The 14150-nt window shown below is 49.8% G+C and overlaps 1 protein-coding gene across 3 annotated transcripts in view; it reads right to left on the bottom strand.

Annotated features, from left to right (window-relative positions):
- The window catches only part of GALR1 (galanin receptor 1), a 49218-nt gene that overhangs the window by 15248 nt on the left and 19820 nt on the right, over window positions 1–14150 (bottom strand). The window contains exon 1 of one of the 3 annotated variants that reach the window (XM_004280015.3): window positions 816–2085. The exons of the other annotated variants lie outside the window; for them this stretch is intronic. Within the exon in view, the coding sequence (XP_004280063.1) occupies window positions 816–1481 (666 nt within the window). The 5' untranslated portion in view covers window positions 1482–2085. Of the gene's footprint in view, window positions 1–815; window positions 2086–14150 lie in introns of those variants that run through there. 3 annotated transcript variants of the gene reach the window in all.

The raw sequence follows: 14150 nt of genomic DNA on the forward strand, positions 1-14150 counted from the left end.
GGGAGGCTGGCACCAGGAAGGTTAACAGCCATTTTCCCAATAAGGAGGTGCAGGGGTAGGGGACCAGAGGTGTGTCAACAGTGTGTCTCTCAGCGATAGGGCTTTAGACCTGCCCCCTGAGGCACTTCATATTCCTTACCCCTTCCTAAAAAGACTCAAACGGGGAAGCAGCAGCTGGAAGCCCATCCACCCCAAGTTCTCTGGAGACTCTCTCAAGACTCCGTGAAGAAATACTGTCTAACCACTTGGATTTGTAACGCCCAACTTGTGTATAAGACGAAAGTCAAAGCTCTGTCGCCAGAAGCAGCGGCTTCACAGAGCCGGTCCCCGCCGGCCCCCCCGACCCTGTGCGCCCCGCGGGCAGTGAAATATCCCCATCAGGCCCTGCTGAGGGCTGTGGAGGGGCGCGGAGCCTCCACCTAGCAAAGGCGTGCGCTCAGGAGGATGGAGCGCTCGCCGTGACCCTGCGGCCACGTGGGGCAGCCCTCGCGCGGGCTGACGGGCGGCGCGGCTTTCCCCTACTGAGAAGTGGGCGTTGACGCCGCCTTCCGCCGGGACAACCTCAGGGCCCCGGGCCGGGGCGAGAGGACGGGCGCCCGGGGAAGTGACCTGCTGCAAACTTTCCCTGGCGTTGCCCAAACTCCGAGTAACTTCCGCGCAACGTCAGACCCGCGAGCCCAAGCCGAGGCCGAGGGAGCAGGAAAGGGTCACCGCGCGGTCCCCGCAGAAAATTCTGGGGAATGAGGGCAAAGCGGCGGGGCCGCTGCGGGTCCCGGAAAGGGGTGCAGGGACGCAGGAGCCGCCTCGGGGCCCACCTTGGCGTAGCAGAAGCAGATGAACAGGAGTGGCAGCAGGTAGCCGAAGACGAAGGTGCACACCACGTAGGCCTTCTTGTGGCGCTGGCTGGACCACTGCTCCCAGCAGAAGGTCTGGTTGCTGACACCCCGGTGGAAGAGGCGCTGGTGGTAGGCCACCGGCGAGGCCATGGCGATGGACAGCGCCCAGATGACGCCCACGCCCAGCAGCGCGTTGCGGGACACCCGCAGGGCGGAGGAGCGCCGCGAGTGCACGATGGCCACGTAGCGGTCCACCGACATCGCGGCCAGGGTGAAGATGCTGACCAGCATGGACACGGTGAAGAAGTAGTGGACGAACTTGCAGATGAAGGCGCCCAGCACCCAGGTGGGCAGGGCGTACACCGTGGCCTGGAAGGGGATGCAGAAGAGCAGGTAGGCCAGGTCGGCGATGCTCAGGTTGAGGATGAACAGGTTTGTGGTGCTGCGCGGCTTCCCCGGCTTGCTGCGCGCCAACACCGTGATCACCAGGCTGTTGCCCAGCACGCCGAGCGCGAAGATCAGGCCGAACACCACCAGCGTGATGAAGTTCTCCACGCCGATGCCGAAAAGAGTCCTGGGGTCCGGGGCGGGGGGCTCGGGCCCGCTCGCGTTCCCCTCACTGAGGTTCCCGGCCGCCAGCTCCATGGCGCGCGGGGGGCGCCCGGGTCGCGCCGGCGAAGGGTGCTGGCCGGGGAAGGAAGGCGCCGCGGGGAGCCGGGGTACCCAGCCCCTGGCACGCAGAGCGCGAGTTTCTGAGCCTGAGCCTCCCTGATGGGCACGCGCCCGGGCGCCCGTGCCTCGTGGCACCGTCTTTTTGGACGGGGCTGCCCGAGAGAGGACACGGACCGGAGCCGGAACTGGACCTTCCCAGACCGGGCCGGTTGTCCGGAGAACGCAGGGCTCCCCTTGCCCAGGCACCACCGCCCGCTGATCCGCCCGCACCCGGGAGGAGGGACCTGCCGGTGCAGCCCTGGGGGTGGACAGAGCCCTCTCCGCGCCTTACCGACTCCGAGCCCCTGCAGGTCGTCTCCCACGTCCCGGGAGTGGCTGCGGGCTGCACCTGTCGCTCTGAGCCTCTCCCTTCCCGCGGCGCTCTGGGGACACAGCCGGGCGCGCGGCCACGTACCGCCCGGTTCGTGGAGAAGGCTGCCCTCGCCTCCCAACCGGCCGGCGCCTCTCTCCCCTCGCGGTTTTCGGTCAAACGGGAGAGTGCTCTGTGCCTCTGTGGGCATTGGCAGAGGGCCACTCCGTCGCCACTGAGACGTAGGCAGGACTCAGCCCCGCGGAAATCCGCGCCCGCCGGGGGCCTCCCCGCGCGGAGAGACTGGACGAATCCCAATGGGATGGGTCGCCGCCCACCTCCTCGCCACGATCGGCCGCGCGCGCTCTCCTCCGCGCGGTGCGGACCTGCCTGCGTCCAGCGAAGGCGACAAACGCCGCGTGCAGCCCCTGCCCCGGCAAGAGAAGCAAAGCGCGCTCCGTGCGCGCTGGGCGGGGAGGCGGCGGCGCGCAGGCCTCGGTATCTGTCAGCGCCGTTTATCCTAGCCCTCCGGGGGTGGGGGTGGGGGGCGGTCGGGGAGAGCCCTCCCTACCCCAGGAATAAAGCCCAAGAAGTCGGTGATTGGCCCTGAGGCAACCTGGAGTTTTTGTAAAGTCCCTAGTCCCAACCGCCCCTCCCTGCCCGCTGCTAGGGAGCAAATAAGCAGGAAAGAAAAACGAGTGGCCTGTTTGAGTTTTCTTGATAAATGTGGATAAGATGAAAGGGGAAGGTGTCGTGCTTACATCGTCCAACTTTAGATCAGTTTTGCCTTATGTTACAAATCTGAGTGACATAAACAGAAGACGTGAAATATTCGTGAAGTGAAAAGAACACGTTTAATACCACTGTTGTAAAATGTGGATCCGCCCCCCCACACAAAAAAAGGAGCTGTTTAAGTGTACTGTAGTAGTGTTAGTAAACATTATCCTTGTTTATAATCTTGCTGGTTCACAACTAGAGAGATGAAATTGATTCCTTTATTTGCAGTGTTTATATGATTTGTCCATAAGAATCCTGGTACCTTTCAGCATTCTCCAGATGATTCCTGAGTGTACATTATGCGCCAGACACAGTGCTTGAGGGCGCTGGGAATACAAAGATGAACGGGATGCAGCGTTCCCTCGGGCAGGTGCTGACTTTGCCGGGGGAAGTCTGGGAAGTAAGTAGTATCTAATTTCTCTTTGACTCTAACTTGCTAGTTCTATTCTGCTTCATTTCCAGAAAGAGTTTGATGCAGTTCACTGAACACCTACTATGTACCAAGCACTTTATGTGCATTCATCGTTTCATTTAATACTCACAATTCCCTTGTTATATCCACACACATTTGCCGAGGATGAGATTGAGTTTAAGTAACTGGCTGACCCAAGAACGCCCTTGCCTTCCCTAAGAGGATTCTTGGAAAGCTCATTCAATTGTCCTGCCCATCGGTGTCGCTTTTCTTCCCAAGGGGCTCTCTGACCTACACTTTCAGGGTACCCTGTGTTGGACAGCCTGTTGCATCAAAAGTTGTTTGTAATTAGATTTGGGGAAGAGTTTTCTTATTATGAACTATTTTCAACATGGAACAGATATGATAGAACTTTATGAAATACTCATGTACCCACCATGCCGCTTAGAATAATAAAAGAAATTATCAGTAGAGTTGAAACCACTTTAATGTATTTCCCCAATCACAACCTCCACCACTGCTCCCTCCATCTCCAGGTAACCTAAATGCATCCTCTGTCAGTCATTTATTTATACATTTATGGCATATGCATATGTTCTTAAATAATATACTGTGGGGCTTTTGCCTTATTTGACTATTATATGGTCAGGATTATATTTCCCTTAAGATGTACTTTGTCTCTTATTACTGTAGATATACCAACATTCTTTGCATTTCACTGGCCGGTTCTATCTTTTGCAATCTTCCTATGTCCTGTGATTTCCTGATATCTCTTGGATACAGCACATAACTGAATTACTTTATAATCCAACTTGACAATCTCTCATTTTTTAACTGATGAGTTTAGTCTGTTTACATGTATTGTTATAATAAATTATAAGTCTAATCTGTTTGGCCTTATTTTTAACAGTTCATTTTATGCCTCCTGTTTGTTTCTTATTTCCAGGCTTCTTTCCCCCCTCCTTTTTGACATCTTGAGGGTCGCATTTGAAGGTGGCTGTTTCCCTCTTTTTGGAAGGAGAAGGAATGTGGTCTGTTTTGATCCTTTTACTAGTTACCCTTGAGTGTCTGCTATGTGCCTGAAATTATTTTAGGTTCTGAAAATAGAGCAACGAACCAAACCAAGTCCCTTATTTCATGGATCTTATCTTTTATTATGGAAAGAAGATATTAAAAATAAAAAAAGCTATAATATGCCATATAAATACCATGAAGGAGGAGAAGGCGGGATAGGATACAGTGACTGGAGAGTGTAATTATACGGCAGTCAGGGAAAGCGGGAACCTGAAGGAGGTAAAGGGGAAAGCCTTTTGTCTTAGTCTGTTTGGGAGGCTATAACAAAATACTATAGACCAGCTGGCTTATAAGCAACAGAAACTTATTTTTCACAGTTCTGGAAGCTAGAAGCCCAAGATCCAGGCACCCGCAGAGTCGGTGTCTGCTTCCTGGTTCATAGGTGGCTGCCTTCTTGCTGTGACCCCACATGGAGAAGGTTCAGAGAAATTGTGCAGGGTCTCTTTTATGAAGGCATTCATCTCATTCCTGGGGTTCCACCCTCCTAACCTAACCACCTCCCAAAGTCCTCACCTCCTAATGCCAGCATGCTGGGACTTAGGATTTCAACATATGAACATATGTCATTCAGATCACAGCACCTTTTGCATATTGAGTGGAGAGCATCCTAGTGAGACGGAAAGCAACCAGGGAGGGACATGCTTGGCATGTTTGCTTCTTAGGCCTTTGGGGGAGATCATTTTCCTTCTTCTTAAAGAATTTATTTCAAATTTTCCTTCAGTAGGTGTCAACAATAAAAATTGCTCATTTATTCCCAAAACTGTGGTTAGTTCAACCATCAGCCGGTGGTCGACCAGATGGACAGCTCTTGGCTCTCAGTGACTTGAAGACATTATTCAACTTTCCAGAGCTTTTATGTTTGCTCTTGAGAAGTCAGGCCATGCTATCGTCACTCCTTTGTAGATAATTTGACTGTTTTCTCAATTTTTAGTATCTTTATCTTCGGTGTTTTATAATTTCACTTCGTTGTGTTTGATTCTTTTCATTTTCCATCCTTCTTGAGGTTTGTTGAGATTCTGAGGCTGAGGATTAATATTTTCCATCAATATTGGAAAATTCTCAGCCATTATCTCTTTAAATATATATATATATATTTTGGCTGCATTGGGTCTTCATTGCCGCACACGGCTTTCTCTAGTTGTGGCGAGCAGGGGCTACTCTTTGTTGCGGTGCGCAGGCTTCTCATTTCGGTGGCTTCTCTTGTTGCAGAGCATGGGCTCTAGGCGCGCGGGCTTCAGTAGTTGTGGCACTCAGGGCTCAGTAGTTGTGGCACACGGGCTTAGCTGCTCCATGGCATATGGGATTTTCCTGGACCAGGGATCGAACCCATGTCCCCTGCACTGGCAGGTGGATTCTTAACCACTGCGCCACCGGGGAAGCCCTCTCTTTAAATATTGACTTTCCCCATTGCTGGCAATCTCGTCCCGGAATTCTGAGAGACACGAGTGAGGCCTTTTCACTCTCTGCCTCAGTGTCTCTTTTTCTTTTTTAATTTTATTGAAGTATAGTTGATTTACAATGTTGTGTTAATTTCTGCTGTACAGCAAAGTGATTCCGTTATATACATATATATTCTTTTCCATTATGGTTCATCACAGGACGTTGAATATGGTTCCCTGTGCGCTACAGTATCTGCCTCGGTGTCTCTTAATCACTTTTTCATAATTTTAATTCCTTACTCTGGGCCAATTTGTCGATTTTCCTTCAATTCTACAGCCCCCATTTCACTGTTCTCTCTTGATCTGTGATAGATTTTTTCTTTTCAAATTCACCAGGACTCGTTTTATTAATTTTTTCTTTCTCATTGCGCATGTTTCTAATGACCTCTCTGATTCCTTCCGGTGTCTTAAATGTGCTGGTTTTAGGTCCTGGAAACTCCGAACCCCTTGCAGCCCACTGCTGCTCACTGTTTCCTGGGGCTTCTTCTCAGTTGCTTGTGTAGCATCATCCCTTCGATTTCTACTTGGCCAGAATGGTCTGTGGGAATTTTACAAGACGTGAACTAAGAGGACGTTCTTACAAAAGCATTTGCCTTTGCTTCTGCCATTTGCCCCCATGGCTCCATCAACTCGGGGACTTTTTAAGTTAAGTTCTCAGCTTGCTAAGCCTCAGAACACACGTATGGGAGGCGGGTGATGTGGGCATAAGTTCTCAGAGGAGCCCTTTCCTCCCTCCTGGTCCTGAGGCTGGCCCAGTGCTTTCTAGACCTTTCTTCTGGCAGATGGTTTTGCTCCTCCTCTCCCTGTTGGAAGATCACACCACCTGCCTTTACCTTGTGACTGTCTATGCTGCTCTCAGCTACAGAAATGAGTCCCAGGGGCTTCCCTGGTGGCGCAGTGGCTAAGAGTCCGCCTGCCGATGCAGGGGACACGGGTTCGTGCCCCGGTCCGGGAAGATCCCACATGCCGCAGAGCGGCTGGGCCCGTGAGCCATGGCCGCTGAGCCTGCGCATCCGGAGCCTGTGCTGCGCAACGGGAGAGGCCACAACAGTGAGAGGCCCGCGCACCGCAAAAAAAAAAAAAAAAAGAAAAAGAAAAAAGAAATGAGTCCCACCCAGTTCCCTCAGGCTTTGGTCCATGAAACGTGTGTGCGGCTGGAAGGTTTCCAGAGCTAAAGCTTTCAGCGATGCCAGGGACCCCATTACTTTCACCCAGGACGGCACAGCCCAGACGGGAGGATTTTTTAAAGTAAACTTTAATGCTGTATCATAAATATATTGCGGGGGGGAGAGAGATTTAGAAAAATACCTTTAAAGAAAGATGTGAAAAGTTTCCTGGGAACATGAAGAAACAAATCTTAAAAAACATGTCCACATCCAAGTACTTCCTGTTACATGTCCGCCTAGTACAGGGCACCTTAGGATTCAACGTTTACTTCCACGGGCTTTCACTGTGTTGGTCCTATGTCATGAGGGACACTCAAGCATACGGGGGATGGGATTTGTGAGCAATTGACAGAATTATTACCCTGAGTTTTTAAGAGGACATGAAGGTGGGTGTGCAAACTCGGGTCTCCATTCTGCTTAACACGGGGATTATCGTCCTGAGACGGGGCTCCATCCGGCCAGTCCTGCGTCCACACCTCATTGGTCTCCCACCAGGCGCCCTGGCCACAGGGGGCCCTTCCACAGTGGAGCCGATGTCTCTGCGGCCCCTTCTCAGCCCTCTCTGCCCTCCCGGGAGCTCGCGGCTCCAGTCACGTTATCGCTTTCCCCCTGCACGCTGTGCTTTTCCATGACGCTTCGCCTCGTTTCGTGCCGCTCCGTCCATCTGAATGCCAGCTCTCCTTTCATCACACCTGGAAAACGTTTACTTCTCGTGCCCAGCCACCCTGCGGCCTTCTTCCTGGGATGTCTTTGACTCTCCCATTGGGGCAACTCACTTCTGCTGTCTCTTCTCGAAGCACCTGTGAGTCATGATTCTGTGTGTTGAGAGCACGCATTTCCCACTCTTAAACCCGCAGACTCTCTTCTGGCTAAATATTCAGATCGCTTCCTCCGTGGAATATTCAGATTCTCTCCTCCGTGGAGCTTCTCTTCTCCGTGGATTTACTCTCAGCTTCTGGAGGGAAGCCCTGTCTCAGCGCCGTGTCTGCTGAAAGGTGGCCGCAGCCCCCCTGCAGCCACGACCTCCTTCTCCACCTTCGTGTGCCCTGGGCGCCCTTTCTGCTCACGCCGGGGCTCCCCAGGACAGCTGTCTGCTCCCCTCCACCCCCCGAGACCCAGGAGAGGCCGGATGCGGTCCCACCTGCTGTCTGGTGGCCGCAGCCCCTCTGGGCTGCAGAGTTAGTGCAACCCTCCTCTCAGATTCTGAGACGACAGTGGCTCGGACACCAGGCCCACTGCTCCCGGGCACCAGGCCCCGCCACCTGGGCCCTCGGCTGGACCAGCTCCACTCCACCTATGATTTTCTTGATATTTACACCGTTACTGATTATTTGGGCTGCGCCTGTCCTGGCAGCTGTAGTGGATGACAGTACCCTCTAGAGTATAAGGCACTGAGGTCCCATCGTGTAGAAACCCGCTGACGTGAATACAGGCTTTATCTGCCAGCATCCCTGGCAGGTGCTAGGAACATTGCCTTCACACTCTGTAGTAATCCTGATTGATACCTCGACATCCTCACCAGAACTGAGCACCTGTCCACGCTTGGCCCCGTCAGAAGACTCCAGAGGCTGTGCTTCCCCTGGGGTTCTAAGCTGTGACATGTACATAGGGTGAGAGCTGCCTTTCTTGCCGTGGGAAGTGAACCCCTTGAGACCACAGATAACATGAAGGAAAGCAAAGCCCAGGGATGGAGAGAGAGGAGCCCAGACCACAGCTCTACAGCTGCTGGATCCAGCCATGCCTGAAGACTTCCCAGTCACATGAGATAATGAACTCCTGGTTTTTTTCAAGTGGATTTTAGGTCAGGTTCTGCCAACTGACAAAAGTCTGATACAGCACTGCTTCATGGGAATTGTATATAACACACCTCAACTATTTAGATATTCATGCGCAATTTGAGAAACAAGGTATATATGAAAGAGAAAAGGATATAAAAGATGATATAAATTAAATGCACCAATGCTTGAAACCAGTTATTTTTGGTCTGTTTTCCAGATTAAAAATTTCTAATTTTTACATTTTTTATCTCTTTGTTTCTTTCTCTTTATTCACATTTAAGGTAATCATTATGTTTACCCTTAACATTTCTAAGAAAATTGGGCTCAAAGAATAGTGAGAGGCCACTCAACATTTGATTTAAGAATCATCTTTGTAAATAATTTTTCTTCCTTTAATGCATTGATTCATTCATTCCCTGAAGGAAACCACTTAAACCATCACAGGATCCTCCCTCTAGGAATGAAATGTAGAACATTTACATCACGAAAGGAACACCCTCAGGGCTTCCCTGGCGGTCCAGCAGTTAAGACTCCACACTTCCAATGCAGGAGGCATGGGTCCAATCCCTGGTCAGGGAACTAAGGCCAAAAACTTAAAAAAAAAAAAAAAAGGATTACTCTCTGTGCAGCTTTTTCTAAGAAACATTTCTTACTGAATTGTAATAAATACACACTCCCAAAAGTGTGCAAATTATAAGTTTACAAATGGACAAATCTTCAAAGTCCTTTAACGCATGATGAAAGCTGCATTTCTAAGCCTCCTGTAAAACGCAAGTCACTGTGCGAGATGCTGCCGGAAAATGAAGGATGAGAAAAGCACAGGTCTCGGAATGAAAGTCATTTTGCATGTCTAGGGGATGGGTGAAAGGGGACTGGGTCCTGTGACGCAGAAAACTTAGGTGAGGCAAAAAGCAAAGCATCCTTGAATGACATTACTGCCGTCCTGAAACTCCTCATTTAACCTCATCAAAAGCAAGCAAAATACCCTCGAAATAACTCGGGTGACTGTGAGTGTCCTTAGTGAGCTGCTTCCCGGCTCCTGGCTGCTAACACACCTGGGTGGGGAGGGAGGAGGGGGCTGATCTTTGCAGCATCACGGATGTGCCCACGAAGCCTGTGGTTGACTGTAACTAACAAACGCTTTCTGGCTATAATTACGCTGAGGAAATGACTCACCGTCCACTTACATTACTGATACTTTATGATGTTTGACATTGTTCTTCTTGAAATACATGTTGAATTTCTTTAATTCACTTCTTTAAAGTCAGTTGGAACTTCAGTATTTAAAGTGAATGGTGTTTTGTTTTGTTTTGTTTACTTCTTTTATATTTGGCTGCACTGGGTCTCCATTGCAGCGCGCGGGCTTTCTCTAGTTGCGGCGAGCAGGGGCTGCTCTTCGTTGCGGTGCGCGGGCTTCTCACTGCGGTGGCTCCTCTTGTTTCACAGCACGGGCTCTAGCGCACGGGCTTCAGTAGTTGCAGCAAGTGGGCTCAGTAGTTGTGGCTCGCAGGCTCCAGAACACAGGCTCAGTAGTTGTAGTGCACGGGCTTAGTTGCTCCGCGGCATGTGGGACCTTCCCAGACCAGGGCTCGAACCCGTGTCCCCTGCCTTGGCAGGCGGATTCTTAACCAGTGCGCCACCAGGGAAGCCCTGCATTTTGGCATTTAAAAGGTGTCATTGATTTCATCTATCCAGTTGTATTCATCGGTCTACTCCTTTAGCCTTTCTGTTCTCTTCTAAGCATTTTGTTAAAGCAACTGGGGAGAACTCTGTCCTTCATATCAGGAAAAACATGACACCCCAGCACTGAGGAGAAACATCCTCCCCCGGCCTGGATTTCCGTCCGTTTCTCTAACACTTACCTACTCCAGGGTCAGGGGTCAGGGGTCGGGGTCAGAGAGCCCGTCCACGCCTTGAGAAGTAGGTCAGCTGAGAGCACCAACGACACCCACTCTGATGGTGACGGGTTATGCCTGCCATGGACTCGGCACAGGGTAACGACTTCTGGAAGCTCCTAAGCTTTGGTACTCTGCCAAGTGTTTACAACGTAGCTGTGGCTGTTGACTGATCCAAAGTGCAGAGGGGCAGAGTCTACAAAAGAGACTATTTCACATACGCAGGCTCTTGCTAATTGTGTTCTCCTGATCTGTTTGTTGAATGAACGAAGAAAAGCTTTCAAACAGCCCAAGTTGGATCTGTCGGTCATGAGTTTATTTTCCACAAGGATGGAATGGGTATAAAGAATTTTGAGTTAAAGGGACTACGGTGAAATGTTATCCAGATCTAGCTAAGATAATTCAGGAAGGTGGCTACACCAAATGCCAGCTTTTCAGTGTAGATGAAACAGCCTTCTACTGGAAGCAGATGCAATCCAGGACTTTCACAGCTGGAGAGGAGATGTCAATGCCTAGCTTCAAAGGCCAGGCTGACTCTGTTGTTAGGGGCTACTGCAGCTGGTGACTTGAAGTTGAAGCCAGTGCTCATTTGCCATTCCAGTAACCCTAGGACCCTTAGGAATTATTCTCAACCTACTCTGCCTGTGCTCTACAAATGGAACCACAGAGCCTGATGACCACACTTACGACATGGTTCACTGAATATTTTAAGCCCACTGTTAAGACCTACTGCTCAGAAAAAAAGACTCCTTTCAAAGTATGACTGCTCACTGACAAGGCACATGGTCACCCAAGAGCTCTGATGCAGATGTACAGTGAGATTAATGTCGTTTTCATGCCTTCTAACACAACGTCCATTCTGCAGCCCATGGACCAAGGAGTAATTTCAACTTGCAAGTATAATTACGTAAGACATACATTTTGTAAGGCTATAGCTGCCATGGATAGTAATTCTTCTGATGGATCTGGGCAAAATAAATTGAAAGCTTTCTGGAAAGGATTCACTATTAAGAACAGTCGTGATTCATGGGAAGAGGTCCGAATAGCAACATTAACAGGAGTTTGGAAGAAGTTGATTCCAACCCTCATGGATGACTTTGAGGGATTCAAGGCTTCAGTGGAGGAAGAAACTGCAGATGTGGTGGAAACAGCAAGAGAACTAGAAATAGAAGTGGAGCCTGAAGATGGGACTGAATTGCTGCATCTCATGATAAAACTTTAATGGATGTGGAGTTGCTTCTCATGGACGAGCAGTGATTTCCCGAGATGAGTCTCTGCTGGTGAAGATGCCGTGAAGATTGTTGAAATGACAGCAAAGGATTTAGAATATTCCACAAACTTAGTTGATAAAACAGTGGCAGGGCTTGAGAGGATTGACTCCAATTTGGAAAGGAGTTCTGTGGATCAAATGCTGTCAGACAGCATTGCCGGCTACAGAGAAATCGTTTGTAAAAGGAAGAGAGTCCATCAAACTTCACTGTTGTCTGATTTTCAGAAATTGCCACACCCAGCCCAGCCTTCAGCCACGACCATCCTGATCAGTCAGCAACATCCAGGCAAGACCCTCCACCAGCCAAAACAGTGCCACCAGCTGAAGACTCAGACGATGGTTAGCATTTTTTAGCAATGAAGGTAAATTTTAATTAAGGCATGTGCGTTATTTTTTGACATAACGCTCTTGTGCACTTAGCAGGCAACCATATATATAGTGTACACACACCTTTTATATGCACTGGGACACCAGAACATTCATGTGACACGCTTTCTTGTGGTATTTGCTTTATTGCAGTGGTATCTCTGAGGATGCCTGTATTATCATTGCATGTACACAGGACTGTAACTTACAAAAGAAATTGTGAATAGATGATGGAGTCGCTAAAGCGCGGAGTAAAGACCATGAATTCGGCGGCTTGCTGAGCGGTCTAGAGCAACCGACTCAGTTTTTCTAGGCCTCAGTTAATGAATCTGTAAAATAGGTTTGTTTCCATCACTACGGGAGATGATGTACAGAAAACCCCTTGCGTGTGGCACAGAGTAACATTCAGCAACAGAGGCGGCAGTTTTCCTCAGAATGCGACTGCCACCCTGGACAGCGCGTACCAGTCAATTGAGTGCTGAGGCCAGCACCAGCTCTGCAAGACAGAAGAGAAGCGCGCGGCTAAGGAAGTGAGCGGGACACAGAGCTCACCCTCAGCAGGCCTCCTAGCAGGGTGTGCACGTGGGAACACAAGTTCAGTACCTCGCCCTGTAAAGGTGAGGTCCTTGTTTCCAAAGAGAGACTAAAACCCGAGTCTGCATGTGATAGAGAGGTCGTAGCTGTGTGTGAGATTCCAGGGTGCAGAATAGACACACCCCACTCATTAAGAGCAGACAGACCCTCTACCAGACTCCACTTAGTGAAATTAATGACCCAGAAAACAGGTATATATGGGTCTCTGGGGAAGTTCCTTCAACTTTGTCCCCAGGATCTGTAGAAAGTTAACTTCACAAGGGAATCCTTAAACCTTGCACTTAAACCCTTAAATCCTTAAATCAGATGTTTCCTGCTTGATTGTTTCCAACTGGTCCCTGAAAATGAGTTCTGTTGAGCATTAACCAGAAAAAGAGACTGTTCACTGTCACTCAAGCTTTTGGCAATAAACCTGTCGAAAACTACACTCTAGCCCAACAAAGTGTGCCTAACAGTAACTGCCAAAGTGGAACAAAATTTCCTTCAGATAAGACAGGAAGCAAGTTCCTCGCCTCTGAAACTTGCCCATCATGCAGTGTGGCTTGAAATTTTAACCAGTCACCTCATTCTTTGGGTGTGAGGTCTGGATCCATTTTAAATGGATCCGGGAGAGAAAGAAAGAGAAAGGGGGGAGGGGAGGAAGGAGGGGGGAGGGAGAGGATGAAGGAGGGGGGGACAGGGGAAGAAGAAGAAGGAGAAGCAATAAAATCAACTTGGGACTCAATTGTAACCCGAAGTATAAAACAAGCATCCCAGAGTCCATGCTGATGCAAATACATGATTAAATAAATGGGAAGGAAGACAGACGGTTCCCATACAGAAGAATCCCAAATATTTAAGTGCGTTCTACCCCCTCAAAGAGATGGATACAGCTCCCCTCCCCTCAAATGCAGCCTTTTGTAGTAACTTCCTTCTTCCCTCCAAAGACCACAGTACAGAAAGGCGGCAGAGATAACTTTACATTGAAGAAACCTGACAGACGCCCCCTCAGCAAGTGACCAAGGTCAACATAAACCATGACGTCGTGTTGAAAGGATACGCCCTTAATTAGGATGCGACAAAAATGGCACTAATGGGCTTCCCTGGTGGCGCAGTGGTTGAGAGTCCGCCTGCCGATGCAGGGGACGCGGGTTCGTGCCCCGGTCCGGGAAGATCCCACATGCCGCGGATCGGCTGGGCCCGTGAGCCATGGCCGCTGAGGCTGTGCGTCCAGAGCCTGTGCTCCGCAATGGGAGAGGCCACAACAGTGAGAGGCCCGCGTACCGGGAAAAAAAAAAAAAAAAAAAAAAGCACTTCATCTCTAGGCCTTCTTCCCGAAACCTGTCTCCCCAGTGCAACCATGGAAAAAAAAAAAAAAAAACAACTCAAGTTGACAGACATTCTACAAAATATCCAACAGTCCTCCTCAAAACTGTCAATCATGAAAAACAAGAAGAATGTGAGAATTCCGGCACTGCCAGAAAAGCCTACAGAGATATGAGGTTAAATGTCATGTGGTCCCTGCATGGAATCCTAAGACAGA

This window comes from Orcinus orca, chromosome 15, assembly GCF_937001465.1.
Source record: "Orcinus orca chromosome 15, mOrcOrc1.1, whole genome shotgun sequence".
Taxonomy (NCBI): Eukaryota; Metazoa; Chordata; class Mammalia; order Artiodactyla; family Delphinidae; genus Orcinus; species Orcinus orca.